Below are 19702 nucleotides of genomic sequence, written 5' to 3'. Positions count from 1 at the left end.
GTGAATCTCGGCATGTGGCGCCTGTCGTCGTTGAAATGAGAAAGCAATGGATCTCGTTTTTTAGTTTATTTACCGACAGATGTATTGAGTGACCCGCAAATCCTGAAGAACAAATGCCGCAAAGTTGCGTCGAATCATTTCAAAATTTTGAATGTCCTTTCGCCCACACACCCTGCGAATTATCAATCTGGTACTCTGTAATCGATCCTGTACACAAAGATATAATATGAGCAAATTGCAGAAATAGTCTGATCTCGTCTATAGAATTTAACTCTCCCCAGAAGCGGTAAACTGAAATTCTAAGAAGCTGGAAGCATACGGTAATTGAATCGGTAATCCGGGAGCATTTGCTGACGCACTGCCTTTTTTTACAAAATGCGATTTTATAACCCGGGTATAAAACTAGTTGTCTGGCCGTTTGAAGAATCATATAGCTTCGGCGCATCTGCGAAGCTATCGAGTCACAATTGGTATCGCACATTCTCTGATTATTCGATTCACAAAACGAAACAATTATAATAATTGGACGGATCCAAGTTGAAGGTGTGCGTACAATAGATTATACGTAGGTACGTACCTATAAGATTACGAAATTTTGTTCGAATTATTGTATTTTACTATTTATACTTACACAGTAGGAATTCTCTGATATTTACGGTAGTCGTTCATGAGCGAATACTATACATAATTATATACAGTACATAGACGTTAGGGGTACTGTTTATCTGATTTTTATTAATTTGTATTGTGTAATAATGCGGAAGATTCGTGTCCCAGTTTTCTTTAGATGACCATTCCAACATTTAAAACCAGCGTGATGCATACTGTACATATTTATTACAGTATGCATCACGCAGGTGGGTGGTACCTCAACCTACGGTGTTTCCGATTCCATCAAATTATTACTGACGTATACATAGTATTAGTACTTATGTATTCTATCATGTATAGTTATTAACACGCATATCGTGTATACCGCACATATCCAGACTTGCGTGATGATGATCCACGACCTTCGGGGATTAATCATCGTTCGCTCCGGTTATAACACGAGATAACTTTGTTTTTAAACTTTTCCACAAACACAAGCTATTCGAAGATCCATCCCGCAGTAATCGTGAATTGCAAAACGAGAGTCCGATACATCCCCAGGGCACAGCATGCGTCTTACACACATACGGTTATGCTAGACTCATACAATAATTCGGAGGTGAAAGAGTAGGAATCAGAATGAACCATTAAACGTATAAACTGCGCTCAAGAACGATCTAAGGTATAGGTATCTAGCCGTGCGATATTTCTGGATATTCGTAATCGCAATGTGCGAAACAATATAAGAATTGCTCGAGCATTAATAAGCACCTAGTATTATGTATTTTTGCGCACGTGTGTGCATTTCTATACATGCAGTGTGAATAATTATTAGCTATGATCTGTAATTTAGTTGTTTCCGTATCAGGTAATCGCCACTATAGTTCGATCGGCACCCTTGCAGCGTCAAGTTCCAAATATTTAAATATATTTCAGATACCGTGACATTGTGTTTTAACGCATCGGTTTGATGATAAATAACTGGTAAATCGTACGAGAGTATAAAATGACCCAATCGTTGACCTTTGCCGCGATTGTCGTGATCGTCGGGATCTGTCAGGTTGAATACACCAGTGCCAGAGTGACAATGAGACCACCTTACATTCAGTGCCAAAGTAACTCCGAATGTTTGCCGGGGAATTGTTGTTCAATTGGTACGTATATACGTACGTCACATATATCCAGTACCGACAATATCGTGCTGATATTATTTCACGTCTGCAGGACAAAACAGATTTAGCATCCCCCAGTGCAAGCCGATGCAAGACCAGGGTGGTGTCTGTCGGCCCCGTGGACCGATGACCTCGAACACGACCTTGGTGTATCCAGATGGCTCACAAGTCCAACTTGTCGAAGTTCACATCGGCTTTTGCCCTTGTGGGTACGGACTGACGTGCAACCCTGAGGAGGGCCTATGCAGAGACCCAAGCCAGCGACGAGGCTTCAACAGCTTGTTGGACGAGGCAAGCGTTCAGGATGACTGAGTTAAAATAAAATGCGAAAACTATCGGACTCACGATGAAAAAATGCACGTTCTAAAGAACCCCACCGACCTTCGTCCAACGATGCTATTGCGAAAAAAACTTACGATGTAAATATCGAATAATAAAATCTACAATAATAATCGAGATCTAAACTACCTGCTTGACTCAGCCGTTTTCAACCATCGTATGTCGAGGTGCATACCCAGATATTTTGAATACGTATGAATGTGCGTTCAAGTCAAAAGTTTATTTCGCGTTTTCGACATGAGTTGATTCAGGAGAGTGTAACTAGTAAACAAAGAAACGCAATTCAAATCGACTGAAAGTATCTGAAAGGTGAAGCTTCAAGCTTCAAAACGCATGTTTTGCAACTTGCTACCTCAATTTCTCAAGCAGTTATAAGGCTTCAAATGCGGACGTTTTTCGGAGCGAAAACAGCTAATTTTTGTGCGTAGTGTGTTAGCTTCCGTGTCTTACGGTAATATTTACGCTCATCGGCTAGCCGGTCGTCAGCAATCGTCAGAATCACGCCACATAGCCACATATTGTTTACATAATAATTTGCAGTGAACAGATGTGTATAAACAATAGTGTAAAGGAGCGTGGATTGTATGTATCCGCATGCGAATGTGTGCGCGTTTCGGATTGTCTGATAACATTTTTCGCTTGATCTAGGATAATCTAGGTATACTTGTATCATAGATATATTGAACTATGCTTGTATAGAGGAATATGTGGAAGCTGGCCACTCCGTACGCCTGACCAGCGGCAACTTAATGTGCGCTCATCATAAACGCAATTTCCAAATTTTGATCACCCATGTTATAGATACCTATATTGCCTATATTTTCGCTCTGATAGTTCTTATACATATGTAGAATAAGACCTAGCATTAATTAACCGGCGTTGAAGATTTTTTAAACAACTCGCCTTTTTTGTCTCGGGTGATGGCAGTCTTTCTTTTCTTGATCGGATTAATTGAATATTGCGTTCCGCCCGATCAAGTGCAACTCCTCCCACGTACGGCAAACGTTGACTGAAGATAGTTATCATCAGTCAACGCTGCAAACGATCTTTAGTTAACGCTGCAAACGTTGCAAACTGAAGCACCGGAGAAATAAGTTTCATGAGAGGCCGGCGAAAAAGAAGCAATGATTGGAAATCAAGTGATGTCAAACAGTTTTTTTTTGTAATTCGCTATAACTTGTATCCATATACATAATCACGCTGATGACATGCTACCCTCGCAAGAATCGTAATGGTCTGCTATGCCGAGGAGGATCTGCCAAATATCTGGCCATTAGCCTCGGTGAATTTTTATAATAATTATGCAATAACATCACAACTTCGACCTCGTACCCTTCCTAGGTATGTCGATGAACGGTTTCAACAAAGGATACAGCGCTTGGCTGGACTTGAAGGCCATGACATCGTGAATCCTGTAGGCTCCATTGACAAAGGTTTCTGAAATAGAGGATGGGGAATCCATTTCTGCAGCTTTTGTCTCTGCATTACCAGCGCCACCAGCTGCCGTTGATAGAACGTGGACCGATAGTTTGTGTCGTGTTGGAGATGAATTGTGTATAGCTTCCTGATATTTAAATGATAGTTCAGTTTTCCTTGCAGTTGTAGAGATACTCCAATACTTATTTACATGTTTTGAAGGACATTAGACTTAATGTAGAGTAGTCTACCTACATACCTGAAAGAATTGGATGATCATGTCTTTCGTTATAGTCCTCATATAGGATATTTCGACGTTGGCTCTGTCAAAGTTATACTGTTGTGTTGAGATCTCAGCCCAATACAATGCTGATAGAGCGCTCATTGTTTTTGGCTTCTCTAATCTTTTGGTAGCTAGCGCATCTTTATGTCGGAGAAATTCTTCTTCGCTCATGTCCACCAGTTGGCCCTAATAGCAAAAAGAGTGACCCATATTCAGGATATTTGACAAATAAACAAAATCGATAATAAAATATGCATCAGTTGCTCAGTCTGAAGCTGTCATTCAAAATAAACTTGCCGGCATTGAGTTCAAGAAAGCCTCTATCCTTTGTTCAACATACTGCGGATGCTTATCACTTTGAACAATGACCCTCAAACCCTGTGCCCCATTAGTTCTTCGTATTCCACTGAATACTATGTAACCAAGCTGTTCTTTAGTTCTGAGGGTGTTAAAGCAAGGCTCTGATATTATTTGAACTAATAGTTCCAGAAGCATGTTTGACTCAGTTGCCTGCAGATTACATTGGTAGTAAACTTCGGCGCATGAACTTTTGTGCAATTTATTTTCAATCTGGTAGAGAAAATTGCAACCTGAAATGGAAAATTTCTATTTCATATGTTGTGCCCCAAGTGCCAGTACCTGGCGAATATAAGTATTACCCAATTACTGGAAATACTAATATATTCCATTACGATAGATGATGCAAGAATACCTCACAATTTGATGCCAATGGGGGCATTGCTCTTACCATCTTCTAATCGCACCTCCCTGTTTAGAACTAATTGTCTAGGTAAGAGAGGCGTGACGTGTGGCAAAGTTTGGATCAATTTCGACTCCACGAGTTTCACAATATCCAATGCTTCTGATTTTGTCACATTTCCATGTACTAAGCATTCTACATGCATTTTACCCAAAATTTGTGGTATAAACTGCTGCACTCTATCCACTGTCAATTCTGTAAGCATAGTTATAGAAATAAGATTCCTTGGAAGAGCTTTGGCCTTGTGTCCAATCCGGATGCTCGCGAATTTAAAGAAATGATTTGGTTACTTACGCGAAGTGGCGTCTAACAATTCATCTTTAGTCCAGACGTTCTCTGCTAGCAAAACTGCTAAATAATAAACAGCATGCTGATATGGTTGTTCGGCATCGAAATTTTTCAGCCCTCGAATGTACTGGAAGCATGTGAACGGAAACGATTAATTTAGCAGTCATAAATTAGTCTATTCCTAAGTTGAAAAACAATTGTTACAAGGAACTCTTTACTCACATTCTCTTTTATAATTTCGAACCGCTGTGGATCCACTGTGAAGTTCACCATGCGATCAATAATCTTTTCAAGCAGAACATGCTGTTTATCATTGTAGCCTCCAACTGCCAACTGAGTATAGATAAAAAAAAAATAAACAGATTGTGATAGGAAAATGACAGAGGGAAAGCAGGATGTGATCAGGTGGCAAAGTAATCATATAGGTTGATAGATGATCGAATCATCTTTCGAGTCAAGCAAGGCAGTGCTCACTAAATTAAGTATTTACTCACAATCATTCCGTACTTGCTATTGCTAAGCTCCCATTTTAGTCCGGCCAAATCGGCAGAGTAGGCATATTCGTTTAATGAATCACAAAAAAGCTGCACAAACATGTACGCTAGGTTGCTGTTGACAGGATCCATGTATACCAAAGGGCTGTCGACACAAATGATTAGGGAAACTAAATTTTACATATTTCGATTTCATCGATGACGATGATGATGAGCATTGGGCATGCTGAGGACCGCAGAGATGACAATATTTATGATAATCACAAGAATGTTCGAATTATTTACGGCAGCAGTTTTCGTCTCAAACCTTTTTCTTTCAACTTGTTATACATTTAAATAATCTCGACTTCCGCTTACCTGACAAAATCAAAGCTGAGATTGGCTTTCGGCAACAGGAATTCATCATCTTGCTTGAACCAAACTCGCACGAGTGCCGTATCTTCGATTATTATTGGGAATTTGCTTGCCTGAAAATAATTTTGTACTAGGTGAATTGAATTGTCGGGACAGTAGTGTTGTCTCGTTATGTCAACATAAAGAAAACTACTCTTGTCTATGCATAGAAGCGGTTACTTACATCAGGTTCCAGCTGTTTCAGCTCAAAATTGGTTGGAATGAATTCGTTTTTAGCAGGTAGTCGTAAATCTGGATTCAAACCAGCGTTCTTCCATTTTTCTATAATATCCTCTGGTATTTTCTCTTTTTTAAACCGCGTGCCATACCACGGTTCCTTCTCGGTAGCAATATCTTCGTACTGCTGGGCCATCACAGAAATTCGGACATTTTCTGGTGTCAGATAACCCATGACCATTTCTAACAAATCCGGCCGCCATTCTTTAACGAGCTGAGGACCTGTCAACACTTCGGGGATGGGATACTCTTGCAAACAATGTACAGTTGAATTGACATAACTTCGAGCTGATGACTTTTCTTTGAATCGAAAATTCATTGCTGCTATGTCTCTATGTTCCTGGAATGAGTAGACTTTGGTATAGCGATGAATGCCGCAGTTAGATTTTGTCGCCCACATAGCCGATGTGCAGGTGAATAGAATTTTTGAATAATCAAGAGGCAGTTGGATCAGTTACCTCAAATATCCAAGCGACGGGACCCTCTTTTTTCATCATATTAATATATTGAAAAGTCAAGGTGACAATATCGTCGATGTGCTTTATACCTTCTTCTGTCAAGTCGACATAGGCACCAAAAAAACCAAAACCACGGGCTGCCTGTCGGCGTCCAGAAACCAATGAATTACTCCAACCTCTTGATTTTAATGCAGACAACAGGGATCCCTCGCCTTCGTGTCCAAGGAGATGTGAGATATAATTTGCGGGCTGAAAATCAAGATAAGTCATCGATTGAATCACTCATTAATCAAAGTTTGGTTAACTGGGTGAAATAGCACTTGATCTGATTTAAAAACTCACAGCGGATCTAAAGTGCTCCCGCAAATCAGGAATGGGAAACGTAATGTTGAGATTTCGTATATCTTTTATCGGTACGATATAACATTTCGTTTTGAAATCATCTGCTGAAAATGGATGTTGGTCCCACACTGGTAGTTCAACATCAAGATTCTTTACACCAGAAAAAAGTTCGGTAGTTAGTGATTCCAACTCATCGAGGCTTTCTGTACAAATTTTTTGCATCAACAATAGATTATTTGTAAGTAATTCACCCATAAATCGATAGAGATTGTGTTGGTATCTGCCTACCTTTTCCAAGTATGCTGAGTGCCATGATATTTGCAGAGTACCACTCTTGGTGGAATTTCAAAAGTTGATCTCTAACATTAATCCCATTTCTCTTTGGAATTACGTCTAGCGTCTCTTTGTTCCCTGTACCAAATTTAGAGTACGCATGATTAGGGTCTGCGATTGATTTATCAATCTGATCTAAACGCCACGTATCATTTGGTATATTTTTTTCATGTTCAAGATTCACAGCATTTAATTCCCTCTCGGTAGCTGATTCCGTAAACAACGGGTTCAAAAAAAATTGGGCAAATCTATCCAATGCTCCAGACAACTTTTCAGGAGTTACATCAAAGTAGTAGCTGGCATGGTCTGGGTATGTTGCTGCATTACTAGCTCCACCATGTTCTGAAAGATACTTCCCATACTCGTTTTCAGCAGGGTACTTTTCGGTTCCAAGAAAAAGCATATGTTCACAGAAATGCGCAAGGCCTGGAATATCTGGCGGATCGCTCATGTATCCTATAGCAAGCAAAATAATGGTGAAGATGTTAACTATCGATCAAGCATGGATCAGAGATAATAATTGCTCAATGACACTTTACCAACATTGACGTCAAGAGAGGCAGCACTCTTGTCTGTTGTATGATCGCTTATGAGCAGCACCTTCATTTTATTGGGCAATATCAGACCCCGGTAAAGTCTTCCATCATTCGGGGACTTGGTTATATTGTCGAATCGAGTTAGCCCCTTAGTGCTTATGATCGGAGGTGTAGTCGCCGAGCTCATCATCTCGAAACAGTCTCGCCTCAAAAATTAAACACAAAATGCTTACACTAAGGAAATGCAAAAGTCAAGAAATGATCCTGCAAATGATATAACCATGTACCAAGTACAATCAAATATGGAATGAACTGCATCATTGAGAAAACATGAAACAGGAGGAGCGAGGGTGTAGAAAATTCTGACTATTAAAGTACCAACTTGCATACAGGTGCCTCTGGTTCAGTAGCGTCAACATTTTGACAAACTGTCTCCATGATGTTTTGTGTGCGAATCAACTTCAAGTTCGATTTTCGTCAGAGTAAAAATACCAACTATTTGCATGGCAGCCAAGCGAAACACTTAAGCCTTTGGGACTATCAGAGTCCACTACAATATGAGAATTACCAAATATCCACAAGCCACACTGTTGTGTTAAGGTGTCAGATATCAAGCAATCTTCAGTCAAGGTGCAGCCTAAGTGCAAGTGTCAAAATTGGTGAACCTCTATTGCTCACTTCTGATTGGTAAATGATAATTGTTCAATTTTGGTTTGATTCAACCTAGTAAAATTTTGGTAAAATGCACTTATATCTAAGTAAAATGTAATTGACAGGCGATCTCCCACTTTTGTCAATGGGCTTACTTAAAGATTGGGAGTGGACTACACTACCTTGCTCATAGAGGGGACACCATAGAGTAGTCAAATGGTCACAGCACTAATATACAATCTGACAATATCATAGGTTCAATATGTCTACGATAATACGTAGTCCATGCTTGTATCACATTCCACGACATAACCCCCCCTCATCATATTGTGATGTTTTGTCTCCAGCTATCTGGTATATTTACCTGCTTTCCATCAAGTATGCCGGAAACTTTAGCGAACGAGATCTGATCACTTTAGTGGAAAACATGATTTTATGTCCCTAATAGTCATATGTGCTAGAATGCTTTAGCCTTTGTTCTAAGACTTTAGCAACAGCCAACAACACCCCGCGTTTTGCAGCATGAGCGACGAAGGAAGTCTATCCTGCAACTGATAGACTAGAACTGATGTAGCATCATGATGCTTCAAAGCCCAACGCTATAGGATGATCCAGAGATTGTGATCAAGCTTAGAAACTTATATTCAATATTTTTTTATAATTGAAATAATTAGGTGATACAAATAAAAGGATTATAGGTACAGCAGAACGAACGATGCATGTGATCTCTGAAAACATATTTCAGCATATAATTAGCGGATAAACGACGCGCGGAAAGTGTGCAAATCATCATTATGATTAGTGTAATAAAGGTGACTTTCGTTATTGATGATAGGCATTAATTTGGTCGATGGTCATAGATTCCTCCCAAATAAAGCTAAAGATGAAATTACGGAAAATCGGCCAAACGGAAGATATCTCTCAGAAATAGTTACATAGGTCTTCCCATGCCACGGCCAACGGGCATTTGGGGAGCATCACCGCCACCGCTCTTAGGATTTTTGATTGTTTCGTCGACAGACAGGATTAAACAAGCGGCCTCGCTTGCGGCGGTCAAGGCGTTAATCTTGACGATAGCTGGCTCCCACACGCACGCTTCTAGATTATCTGCAATATCTTCGGCATTTATGTCAACCCCATACCACTTGTGGCCCTGGTGATGTTTCTGGCGTAACTTGTTTAAAATATTCGTTGCATCGAATCCAGCGTTATCGCATAGTTGCCTGTTAGCGATAAAAGATTCAAATTTTAATTGGAATATTTCTACTGCAATGAACCGATCATTTGTGATCGAGGTGCCAAGATTTGAAGACTAGTTGAAATAAATGGGTTTTCTATTACCTAGGGATAACTTCCAGGGCACGGGCAATTGCCCCGATTAAGAGCTGCTCTTTCCCCGCTATAGTTCGTGAGTAATCGCGCAGTGTACGTGAGAGTTCCATTTCTATTGCACCACCGCCAGCAACGACTGCGTCGTTCTTTATTGTCCTCCGAACAATCATAATAGCATCATGGAGAGATCTTTCTGTCTCTTCTAAAAATTGTTCCGCACCTCCACGTAATACTAAAGTACACGTCTTCGCATTCAAACACCCAGCGAAGAAGTTGAATCTAATTAAACAACAAGATAAATTGTACGCTTGATGGAGTTGGACAATTCGAAACAGGTATTAGTTACATCAAAAGCAATGAGGATATTGGATCACGCTATTCTGAACAAATGACAAACCTTTCGCCACCAATTTGTTTCTCTTCGAAGGACTCGCATTTTCCAAGAACGGCGTCGTTAATATCATGTACAGTAGTCATGACCGCACCTCCGCATGCTTTCATAGTTCTCTTAAGATCTTCGTCGGGAACACGTCCAGCGCAGAACATGTCTCTGTCGGCAAAATACTGTGTAGCTACATCACCAATTGGCAATTTTGAGAGCACGACATTGGCACCGCTCTGATGAATTTTATCCAATTTTTGATATAATATTTGCCACTCAGCATCAACAATTTTCTGGTATTCAGCCACATTATCCACTCGAACTTCGGCATTGTCACGCTCAGACTTGAGCTCAAGTTCAATATTCAACAAAGCTATTTTGCACGGTTTATAATTTTTTGGCTGCATCTCAAAACCGGCGTACGAAAACGTTTTTTTAAATGCCACACCTGCAACTAGCAGTGAATCTTCCAAAGAACCTCCAGCAACCTGCAACAAACGCGCAAGTATTTGTCAATATCATTCAACAAAGATGAAGACTTTGTCTTGTTCGACAGATGGATAGGAAGCAATTTACGAACAGCTAGTAACATTCTTATTCCAAGTAATTTTGAAATGTAAGCAGCTTTACCTTCTTAATGCCGATCATGTTTAATGGTAGAAGGTCGTCTAGTTGAAGAACAGCATTGACGACCATTTTACTGAAGAAGTCCTTTTGTTGATGAATCAGTTTTGAGCTCATAGCTGTAGCTGCGCATTTTTCAAGCAGGGCTCTGTGTTCTTGCACATTGGATCTTTCAATTTTCACGCTAAGAGAGTGAATCTTTTCAATGGCAAGTTGTGTCGCACGCCTAAACGCTTTTATTATTATTCGTGGGTGGACACCTTCTTCCACAAAAGGCTTCACCTGCTTCAAGAATTCTCCAGCCAACAAAACAACGCTAGTGGTACCATCGCCAACCTAGACACATAGGAAGTAGGATCGATAAAACTGGTAAACCTAGAATATTACAATCCTCTTACAACTACAGAATTTCCAACATTGCTATACGAACACGATTGAAACAAGAACAGTTCTCAACGTTATTGTCAGTCTAGCGAGTTCGCATTTGATATACTCTCGACAATGCAGATGATACAATTCTTTATCGTCCACATCTACTATTGTGTTACGTGTGCATGTATGTAGAGAGATTTATGGCAGAGGTTTTATTCATTTACATAGCCATATAGGTATTTGTACTAATATCAATACAAAATTTTATAGAATTCGATAGGATATCGGTTTATGTACAAAAGCTCAAAATTGACAATAATCTGCAATTATCAAGGTTTTGATTTTCATACCTCAGCATCTTGAGATTTGGCGATATCAACCAAAGTTTTTGCTGCAGGATGTATGATGTCTAGCAGCTTCAAGATGGTAGCTCCATCATTTGAAATTGTACTTTTGCCATGTTGATCGACGATGAGCTTATCCATGCCCCGTGGGCCAAGAGTTGTCCTTACGGCATCCACCACCATTTGGCAAGCATTTATATTGGATATCAGCTGAGGTTTCCCCTGGGTTGTATCAGTACCTTCTTTCAATAAAATTATTTGAGGTTGCTGAAACACAAGTAAAGATAGGTATATATTAGAACATTTCGTTTGCATTAATGGTGGTCATAACATCGCACGAAAAGATTGCTCAAGCTTGCAGGTGATTCGATAATCTTGGTTGTTGGATTAGCGTACCCTCATGAATCTTCCCATTTTTGTAAAACTTCGAGCAGCAGATAGTCAATAACTCGCAAGCTTATTGCCAATGGTTGCTGAATGTAAATAACAAAATCACAGCTATATTAGATTTTGTTTTAAGAATTATATCGAGTTTTTCTTCTATTTACATCTCTGGCGATTGTTGGATTTTTTACACATGCTACCGCGTTTCTAGACCATTGGCAACGAAAAACGCAAATAATATTGACGAAAGCAGTGAATTTTTGAATTTTACCACTTGACAGTGATCATTGTTGAAATTGATACTTTAATTTACTTAGGTCTATATTGGCATGAGTACATTTGTACATGTTGATAGTGGGAGTGTAGGCAGAACGAACGTCAGTTAACATGCAAGAGATGAGAATCAAGCGAGCAAGCTAAGGGGAATAAAAAAAAACGATTCCTTATAAGGTTGGGAAGACATGGGGCTATACTCATGACTGCGCCCAAGGAATGTCGTCACAACACGCGGTCGACTACAAGCACCTTTAGATCTTAGTTTCGCGACAATCATGAAACGGTTTCACATAAGTAATCTGATCAGGAAAATATCGCTTCCAACGATATCGTTACACTCATTGTATGCCAGATGACAGAATATCGTACTATGACTCTACGAATATGATTTTGATCAATTTCTTTAGACTATGTCAGTACACCGTAGCCGGCCACTCGATGAGTTCGGATGACAATCTCTAATTTAAATTAAAAAGAACACTGCCTACCATTGTAATATAATTCTTGTTGCGCCGGTAGTTGAGAAAAAGAAATGGGTGCAGATGATCACACAGGTCAAGACACGAGAATAAGAATGCTCGAGAACAACACGAGTTTGCAGTATAATGAAGAGATGACCGCAGTCGTTGATTGCACTGCCTATTTCGCGTCCCTTTTGGATTTCGATTCGATTCGATGCTATTACTGAACAGATCATCGAAAGAGGGAGTACGCTGTGCGGCGACGCCATTACTGCGCCAAAATTCGAATCGTCTCACCAAGGACTATAGTCTTTGCTAATTTTCCGAATGATTCTTTATGATTTCGGGGTAAAGAAACACCAAAAACTAAGTCTTTGCTAATATTTTGGGCAATTCCTCATGCTTCCAGAGTGAGAATACACCGAAGACTATAGTCTTTGCTATCTTTCTTGGTAATTCTTCATCAGTTCAGAATAAGAACGGACCGAAGACTTCAGCATCTGCTTATTTTGCGGGCGATTCTTTACGATTCTGGATCCAGTAAACACCAAAATCTGAGTCTTTTCTAATATTTCGGGCGATTCGTCTTGATTCTGGAGTGGAGGAACACCAAAGACCACAGTCTTTGATAGTTTCGAGGACGATTCCGAAGGATTTAGGGTTGAAAACACCCAAGACTATAAGTCTTTGCTGATTCTTCGGGCGATTCCTAATGATTCCGGGGTGAGAACACAGTCTTAGCTACTTCAACCATTGAGTAATCAATCTTTGTATACAACTACGAGTCTTATAGAAGGATTGTTCTCTGTTGAACGATGCCTTATTCTTGTATCTCAGATTTTGTCTCTCACATTGATTGTCTATGAATGTAAGACTTGTTATTAAGTATGTTTTCGAGTATTCTTGTTGAATTATCCGTTAAAACTCTTCTGTTATTTCAGAAGTGGATTCGTTGTTGGAGTCGATCATTCATTATCTTCATATTTGAAACAATTTTATACTTCCCCCGCTTCGCAGAAGGTAAATGCGGAAATGACTTCCCTGGTAGTGACCGGTTGATTTATCGATGACCACATTAACTGCAGTCGGTATGCACCCCTAAGGCGCGAAAAACAATTTTTCATTAGGTCCGAATCACTTCGGACATTCGCGATACGGAACTCAAGCCGTAGCGACGCAAGGTAGGGGCCCATAGTCAACGGTAGGGGCGATTCAATGGGATGTTTAGGGCATGTTAATTGTAAATGCTTACTGTCGAGACCAACGAATTAAGTGTAGCTCTGAATTCGTTGGTCTTGATTCTTGTTCAGAACGTCGATTGCAGATTAGTAATCATCAGTCAACATTCAGAAGGGTGCCAATGGAGGATTTACTTTCACGTTACAATGATTACAAGCGTTGCAACGGGGGAGTTATTGACGGCAAAAGTGGTTCCCGTGGCCACCAAATTTGAATAGAGTTTTGAAAGACGCTACGTTGAATTCAATCCTGATATCAACGCTTAGATTCATGATCAGAAAAGCTACAATCAAACTATACGCCAATACATGTATCAAACAAATCTAAATCAAGTTACAACCACGTATTTAATTGCAATAATTTATACATACATTATTCGCAATATCGTATTCATTTTTCGTAATTGTCTAACTAATTACTGATAAACCTTATAATCATACTCAGTTGGCCCATCCGAATCTCACAAGATCATCAAGATCTCTCGCATTGGATAAAGCTTTATACTTAGAGTCTTGGACTTTTGTTGCGATCGCGCGATGCTATTTACTCAATTCAACTTGAATTTCTTGCAAAGTTTTACCTTTAGTCTCTGGGACAATAAAGATAGCAAAGATCCCACCGATAAAAATAAAGATACTAAAAGTCCAAAAAACCACCGAGTCTCCCAATTTCGAACTTGCAAAAGGATATGACTTCACGACGACGAATTGCAGTCCCCAGTTGAATACACCAGCTATACTTCCTGCCACTGCCTTTGTCTCTGGTGGATATAATTCACCGTTCATTATCCAAGGTATATTTCCAAATCCGATAGCAAAAGTAATAGTCGCTATAATCAAACTTGCAAGCGGGACCCAACCATAGGTGATCGCTTCGTTTCCAGAATTCATCGCCTTGAAATGCCACGCAAGAATTGCTAAACAAAGTGCCGTGCCCATTCCAGACAAAATAAGTAATGGTCTACGACCAGCTTTATCTATCAGGAGAGTTGTGAGTAGTTCCATTACGACTGCTACCGCCCCTATAATGATTGTGGCCATGAAAGGATTGGTGGAACTTCCCGCTATTTGGAAAAGCGTAACGGTGTAAAATGATATGACGCCAATTCCAGAGCTTTGTTGGAAAAATGTGAGACCCAGGCTGATCGCTAACGCTTTACGGCCAGCTTTTGTTCTCACTAGGTCTGTTATGCCGCCTTCTCTAGAATGTCGGTCTGTCGCTTCAGCCTGAAGAAACGCAATCTCATTATCGATGTCATATTTTGTTCCTCTTAGTTTTCGGAGGGGTCTTCCAGCCTCGGTGAGTCGATTTTTTTGCACCAACCAGACTGGCGATTCAGTTAAAAATGGCGACATAACGATGAAAATTATCGCCAATAATGCACCAGCAATCGCGAACGCGGTGTAACTCAAAACTGATCCAGCTATATACGCTATCAGTACGCCAACGGTGAAGGGCATTCCAGCCATCGATCCAAGAGCACCTCGAATTGACACTTCTGCTATTTCACCGATGTAAATAATCGCGATTACACAGATTGCCCCACTTGCGACTCCAGCAAGTAATCTCGCCAAATATATGCACCATAATTTCCTAGTGAAAATCAGCAACAACCATGATACTAAAAATAGTACTGTAAACCCTAAGATTGATCGACGTCGTCCGATAATGTCAGCCAATTTTCCTGCCGCAATTGCTCCCAACACTGCGCCAAATTCAAGGAGCGAACTTATCCATGATGTTTGATCTTCGGTTATATTTATGAAAGATTCTTTTGATGTCAAGTATGGCAGCATCGGGGATGACCAACCCATCGACATTCCACACTGAAGAGTCGACAAACCAACTGAATTCAAAATTGTTAATTAATTACCAATTATCGCGTAGAAGGGTTGAGGACGAGTCAGAACGATTTTTATGTCTCAATTTTCAACTGACCTACCGCTGTCGCGAGATACTGATGGAGTTTTTTCCCTTTTGGATTTTTCGACGTCGATTTTAGCACATTTCGCGCTGGTAAATCATTTGCAAACATTGTTTTAAGACTAACAACAGCAATGTTCAATGGATATGTAGATGCGAGTTCTGCAATATCTGCATCTCCACTCGGAAGTTGCTGCAACACTACACTTGAAGAGCTTGAATAATCACACTCATCCCGGGTAAAAAAGCTTAAATGATTAGGTTTTTCAGAAGGCCACGAAACTTCATCAAATAAGATCATTAGAGATAGGTAGATAGCAATTTGTCACATCTGTATAAGCCTTATAACTATCATTCTAAACACAGAATCTCGGAACTACTGCTATACATGCAAGATAAAAATCATAATCACGTGCGAAATCATTATCCTAACTGCAATTATGACCTATATTGGGTATATTGGAGTTTTTGTCATATCTACTAAACTACTAAGGTACGATTAATTTCGGTAAGCAGAATCATACGACTCGAAAAAACTTGTTGACTTTGCATCGAAGGCTAAGATCAATGTTGCGGCTACAAGTTTTCACATACCTTCACTTATCTTAAGCTGAAAAGTCGCGTGGCGGAGTGTAAACACAATTTTCATACAGCTCGTGCAAAATAGGAGGAATAAAGTGAAAGAGAATGCACATAGTTTTCTGATATGTATACTCTTTCAGGATTGATAAATACTGCTTTGCGATAGAAATGTCTTTTCAAGCTCGCAATCATACCAGCTACGATTATAAAAAAACAGAAGGTGACCTCGAAGTGACCCAAACTAGGTTATTTATATAACCGAATCCTCCCCCTGAACTCTGCGACTTTTATACTAAACATTTCAATTTCTCTAGATTTCATGGAATAGTCGCAATGAAAATGTGTTTGCTTTTATAATTTTTTTATTACAATTATTTGAAGAAAATTTGGTTGAATTGGTGAGTTGAAGATTCACTTGGCCAAAATGATTCCAAAATCGATTCTTTTAATACAAAATGACACACAAAAGTATCAAAATTCTATTCGATTCCGACAATTGAATCAAATGATTGAACATTAATGTCCCTCACTCGTTGGAAAAAGAAAAGACAGTAATTTCGGATACAAATGAAGGAAATATAACTGGTTATTTCTGGATGATTTCAAATTGCTCCGTGAATATTGTCGTTCTTCTTCTTTTTCACATTGACTACGGTGTATACGCACAATAATGGACGATCTACCATAATACGATACGCCTTTGATCTCGTGCTTTTGACTATAGAAAGCTTTTGAACAGTGCAATGTTTGAGATGATTCCAACGTTGTTCGAATCTTCATACACCTCATTGTTGAACTCCATTCATCATCCTCAAGGGTATACTCTCCTTTTCCCCGCTCAATTCGTCCTGTATCTGTTGCAATGACTTTCCTCTAGTTTCCGGAACAGCTACTATAGCGAAAAGAGTTGCCAGCATCATCATGATCCCGAAAGAAAAGAAGGTACCCGCTTCTCCAACGTTCGAAATCATTGATGGAAATAATTTTGTTACCGTAGCGGCCAATAACCAGTTTATCACAACGGAGAAGCTGCTAGCAACGCCCTTAGTCTCTACTGGAAATAATTCACCGTACATCACATAGGGTACCATTCCATATCCAATAGCATACGCAATTACGTAAAGTGACAAACTGGCCAGCGGAATCCAACCAATGCTGCTAACGTCGTCTCCAGAACTCTTTAGCCGAAAGTAGTAACCAAGAGAAACGAAACAGGTCGCTATTCCAAGTCCCGAAATTATGAGCAACGGACGACGACCAAATCTGTCAATGATTCTGCTACCCAACACTGCCATTGAAACTTCCGTTAAACCGACCATTATCGTGGCGGTAAAGGGGTCGATGGTGCTTCCGGCAAGTTGAAAAATAGTCACTGTATAAGAGACGACAGCATCGATCCCAGAAAATTGTTGAAACACCATGAGACCGCTAGCAACCATCAATGCCTTGCGACCTCGAACGGTTCCGAGTAGATCCATGGAATTCCCATTCCGCGATTTACGTACGGTCAATTGTTCTTGAAGAAGTGCGATCTCAGCTCCGATATCGTAATGTGTACCTCTGAGTATCAAAAGGGGCTTTTTCGCCTCTTCGTATCGACCTTGTTGCACCAACCAAACTGGTGATTCGGTCAAAAACGGTGATAAAATGAAAAAGAGGAGTATCAAAGCAGCACCGCTGATTGCGAAACTCGTGTAACTTAAGTATGCGCCTATACCGTAAGCTAAGACATTTCCGGTAGCCATGAAAATCCCGAAAAACGACGCCAAACCTCCGCGAACAGAGGGTTCCGCAATTTCACCGATGTACATTGTTGCTGATACGGAAATTGCACCGCTTCCAACACCCCCGAGAAACCGCGCCAGGTACACGTACCACAAACTGTTGCCAAATATCAGCAGGGACCACGATACTAGGAATAAAATGCTGAACATCAGAATGGCCGGGCGTCTTCCGATAACGTCCGATATTTTTCCAGCTGGTGTTGCTCCTGCCATTGCGCCAATTTGAAGTAAAGAACCGATCCAAGAACTTTGCTCCGAGGTCACACTTATGAAGGATTCTTCTGACATCAAGTAAGGTAGAACAGGCGATGTCCATCCCAGCGTAATTCCAGTTTGCAAAAAGGTCAATCCGACTGTATCAGAGAAACTTCAGGGTTATTCAAACAGAGTTGAAGTCTTTCTGCTCGTTCATCAATGGACTCCGTTGGTCAATGTTCGCAAAAATGAAATGATGGTTCCAATCTGGTAGTACTGAATTATATTGAACTTGATGCAAGTTTTGTCAAATGATTCATATTCCGAACATTCCAGATTTGCTGATTACGGACATTTTTTCAGAACTCAAACTACCAGATTAAAGAAGGAAATACATGAATTACAAAATAAAAATGAATCTCAAAGGTTTATCAAGTGGGTGATAGTAATACTCGTTGATATCAGCCGACCTATAATTGTGGTGACATATTGGAAGAATTTTCTCCCATCTCGATTGAGCCTTTCAGAATTAAGTGTCGCAGTCTCGGCCGCTGATCCACCATACTCTTGCATTTTACGGCACCTACGTCTCGTCACCGTATACCGTCCGGGAAGTCACGATCCGGCTGGAATTTTTCAAAAAGTTGAAATCAACCATCTTCAAGTGCTTCTTTAAAAACCCTTATAAAAAAAAAAAACTCTTTTCTTTCAATTAGTATAGCTTGTTCACAATAGGTGGGAAATGACGTCATTAGAAACTTCGTTGTTTCAGGCATATTCCTCTTGAGATACGTGATACCGTCGATCATCATTATTGAGTTAATATTTTTACGAATAAATTATACAAACAAGCTACAATATCCGTATAATACGCCTTCCGACATCCCAATATGTTACGTTTGAACGACTTTATTGAAAAATATCTATATATTTCACTCTCATCTAAAATATAAGTCTTCAACTAAATATTTTCGTCTCAGGAAATTTAAAGTATAAAAAAACTAGTTAGACACTCTCAGCGCTAAAAGCGACTTGTGAATACGGATCAGTGATTGTTAAAGAAACTTGATATCCAAAATGATCGCAGAACGGTATTTTTCAACGAATGACGAAAAAAAATATCTGATACCAATTACATTGCGTTGATCTATTGAGTTAATAGAACGTAAAATCACGTACCACTGAATAATGTCCAACGTTGGAACAGCTAACTCACTTCATATCTATCCAAGATATTCCATAGGGTTGGTCTTCAACGACAAAGCACTCGTTGATTGTTGAAAAGGTGCGACTGAATGTAAATGCGTCAAAGACCTCACCAAGGCTCGTATATTTTTATTCTAGATGTAAGGCGAAAACAACAATGCTTGTGGTGGTGGAGAAGGTATACTTTACCAAAGACAACTAAAAACGTTTGTTATAACATAACGTAACGGGCTTTCAAATATTATTATGTTATTTTGTTTTCTGACACTACTCAAGCTATGCAATACTCTTCTTTCATACAACAG

At 39.8% G+C, this 19702-nt stretch overlaps 5 protein-coding genes across 11 annotated transcripts; 1 reads left to right on the top strand and 4 right to left on the bottom strand.

Annotated features, from left to right (window-relative positions):
• The first annotated feature begins 413 nt into the window (after positions 1-413).
• Positions 414-2219, top strand: LOC105689106 (astakine-like). 4 transcript variants are annotated; one of them, XM_012405875.4, is made up of 3 exons: positions 414-569; positions 1528-1745; positions 1816-2219. In XM_012405875.4, exons 2-3 carry the CDS (start codon positions 1598-1600, stop codon positions 2073-2075), a joined length of 408 nt encoding a protein of 135 aa, XP_012261298.2. In that variant the 5' UTR covers positions 414-569; positions 1528-1597; the 3' UTR covers positions 2076-2219. The 4 variants fall into 4 exon arrangements, with proteins under 4 accessions (XP_012261298.2, XP_048506059.1, XP_020709782.2 ...); XM_048650102.1 differs by having other exon boundaries at positions 422-565; XM_020854123.2 differs by lacking the exon at positions 414-569 and adding an exon at positions 1098-1273.
• A 1023-nt stretch (positions 2220-3242) lies between these two features.
• Positions 3243-8862, bottom strand: LOC105689100 (insulin-degrading enzyme). 3 transcript variants are annotated; one of them, XM_012405868.4, is made up of 14 exons: positions 8658-8862; positions 7646-7848; positions 7062-7562; positions 6774-6976; positions 6432-6680; positions 5921-6313; positions 5701-5810; positions 5344-5488; positions 5072-5182; positions 4856-4976; positions 4550-4756; positions 4099-4391; positions 3778-3987; positions 3243-3666 (listed from the first exon to the last, which is right to left on the bottom strand). In XM_012405868.4, the coding sequence occupies exons 1-14, from the start codon at positions 8720-8722 to the stop codon at positions 3415-3417; spliced, it is 3063 nt and encodes a 1020-aa protein (XP_012261291.2). In that variant the 5' UTR covers positions 8723-8862; the 3' UTR covers positions 3243-3414. The 3 variants fall into 3 exon arrangements, with proteins under 3 accessions (XP_012261291.2, XP_020709777.2, XP_012261292.2); XM_020854118.2 differs by lacking the exon at positions 8658-8862 and adding an exon at positions 8021-8465; XM_012405869.3 differs by lacking the exon at positions 8658-8862 and adding an exon at positions 8025-8465.
• Positions 8863-8931: 69 nt separating this feature from the next.
• Positions 8932-12755, bottom strand: LOC105689103 (T-complex protein 1 subunit eta). The gene is made up of 6 exons (XM_012405873.3): positions 12496-12755; positions 11354-11614; positions 10638-10967; positions 10023-10495; positions 9635-9904; positions 8932-9516 (listed from the first exon to the last, which is right to left on the bottom strand). The coding sequence occupies exons 1-6, from the start codon at positions 12496-12498 to the stop codon at positions 9225-9227; spliced, it is 1629 nt and encodes a 542-aa protein (XP_012261296.2). The 5' UTR covers positions 12499-12755; the 3' UTR covers positions 8932-9224.
• Positions 12756-14035: 1280 nt separating this feature from the next.
• On the bottom strand, positions 14036-16036 carry LOC105689076 (facilitated trehalose transporter Tret1-like). 2 transcript variants are annotated; one of them, XM_012405833.2, is made up of 2 exons: positions 15646-16036; positions 14036-15553 (listed from the first exon to the last, which is right to left on the bottom strand). In XM_012405833.2, exons 1-2 carry the CDS (start codon positions 15929-15931, stop codon positions 14247-14249), a joined length of 1593 nt encoding a protein of 530 aa, XP_012261256.2. In that variant the 5' UTR covers positions 15932-16036; the 3' UTR covers positions 14036-14246. The 2 variants fall into 2 exon arrangements, with proteins under 2 accessions (XP_012261256.2, XP_048505645.1); XM_048649688.1 differs by having other exon boundaries at positions 15650-15790.
• Positions 16037-16556: 520 nt separating this feature from the next.
• LOC105689059 (facilitated trehalose transporter Tret1-like) lies at positions 16557-19523 on the bottom strand. Its single transcript, XM_012405814.3, has 3 exons — positions 19371-19523; positions 18662-18817; positions 16557-18349 (listed from the first exon to the last, which is right to left on the bottom strand). Exons 2-3 carry the CDS (start codon positions 18762-18764, stop codon positions 16998-17000), a joined length of 1455 nt encoding a protein of 484 aa, XP_012261237.2. The 5' UTR covers positions 18765-18817; positions 19371-19523; the 3' UTR covers positions 16557-16997.
• Positions 19524-19702: the final 179 nt, after the last annotated feature.

The sequence above is a fragment of the Athalia rosae genome, chromosome 2, assembly GCF_917208135.1.
Source record: "Athalia rosae chromosome 2, iyAthRosa1.1, whole genome shotgun sequence".
In the NCBI taxonomy this organism is placed as follows: domain Eukaryota; kingdom Metazoa; phylum Arthropoda; class Insecta; order Hymenoptera; family Athaliidae; genus Athalia; species Athalia rosae.
Note: the sequence above shows the minus strand (reverse complement) of the source record. Positions and strands in the feature narration are given on the sequence as shown.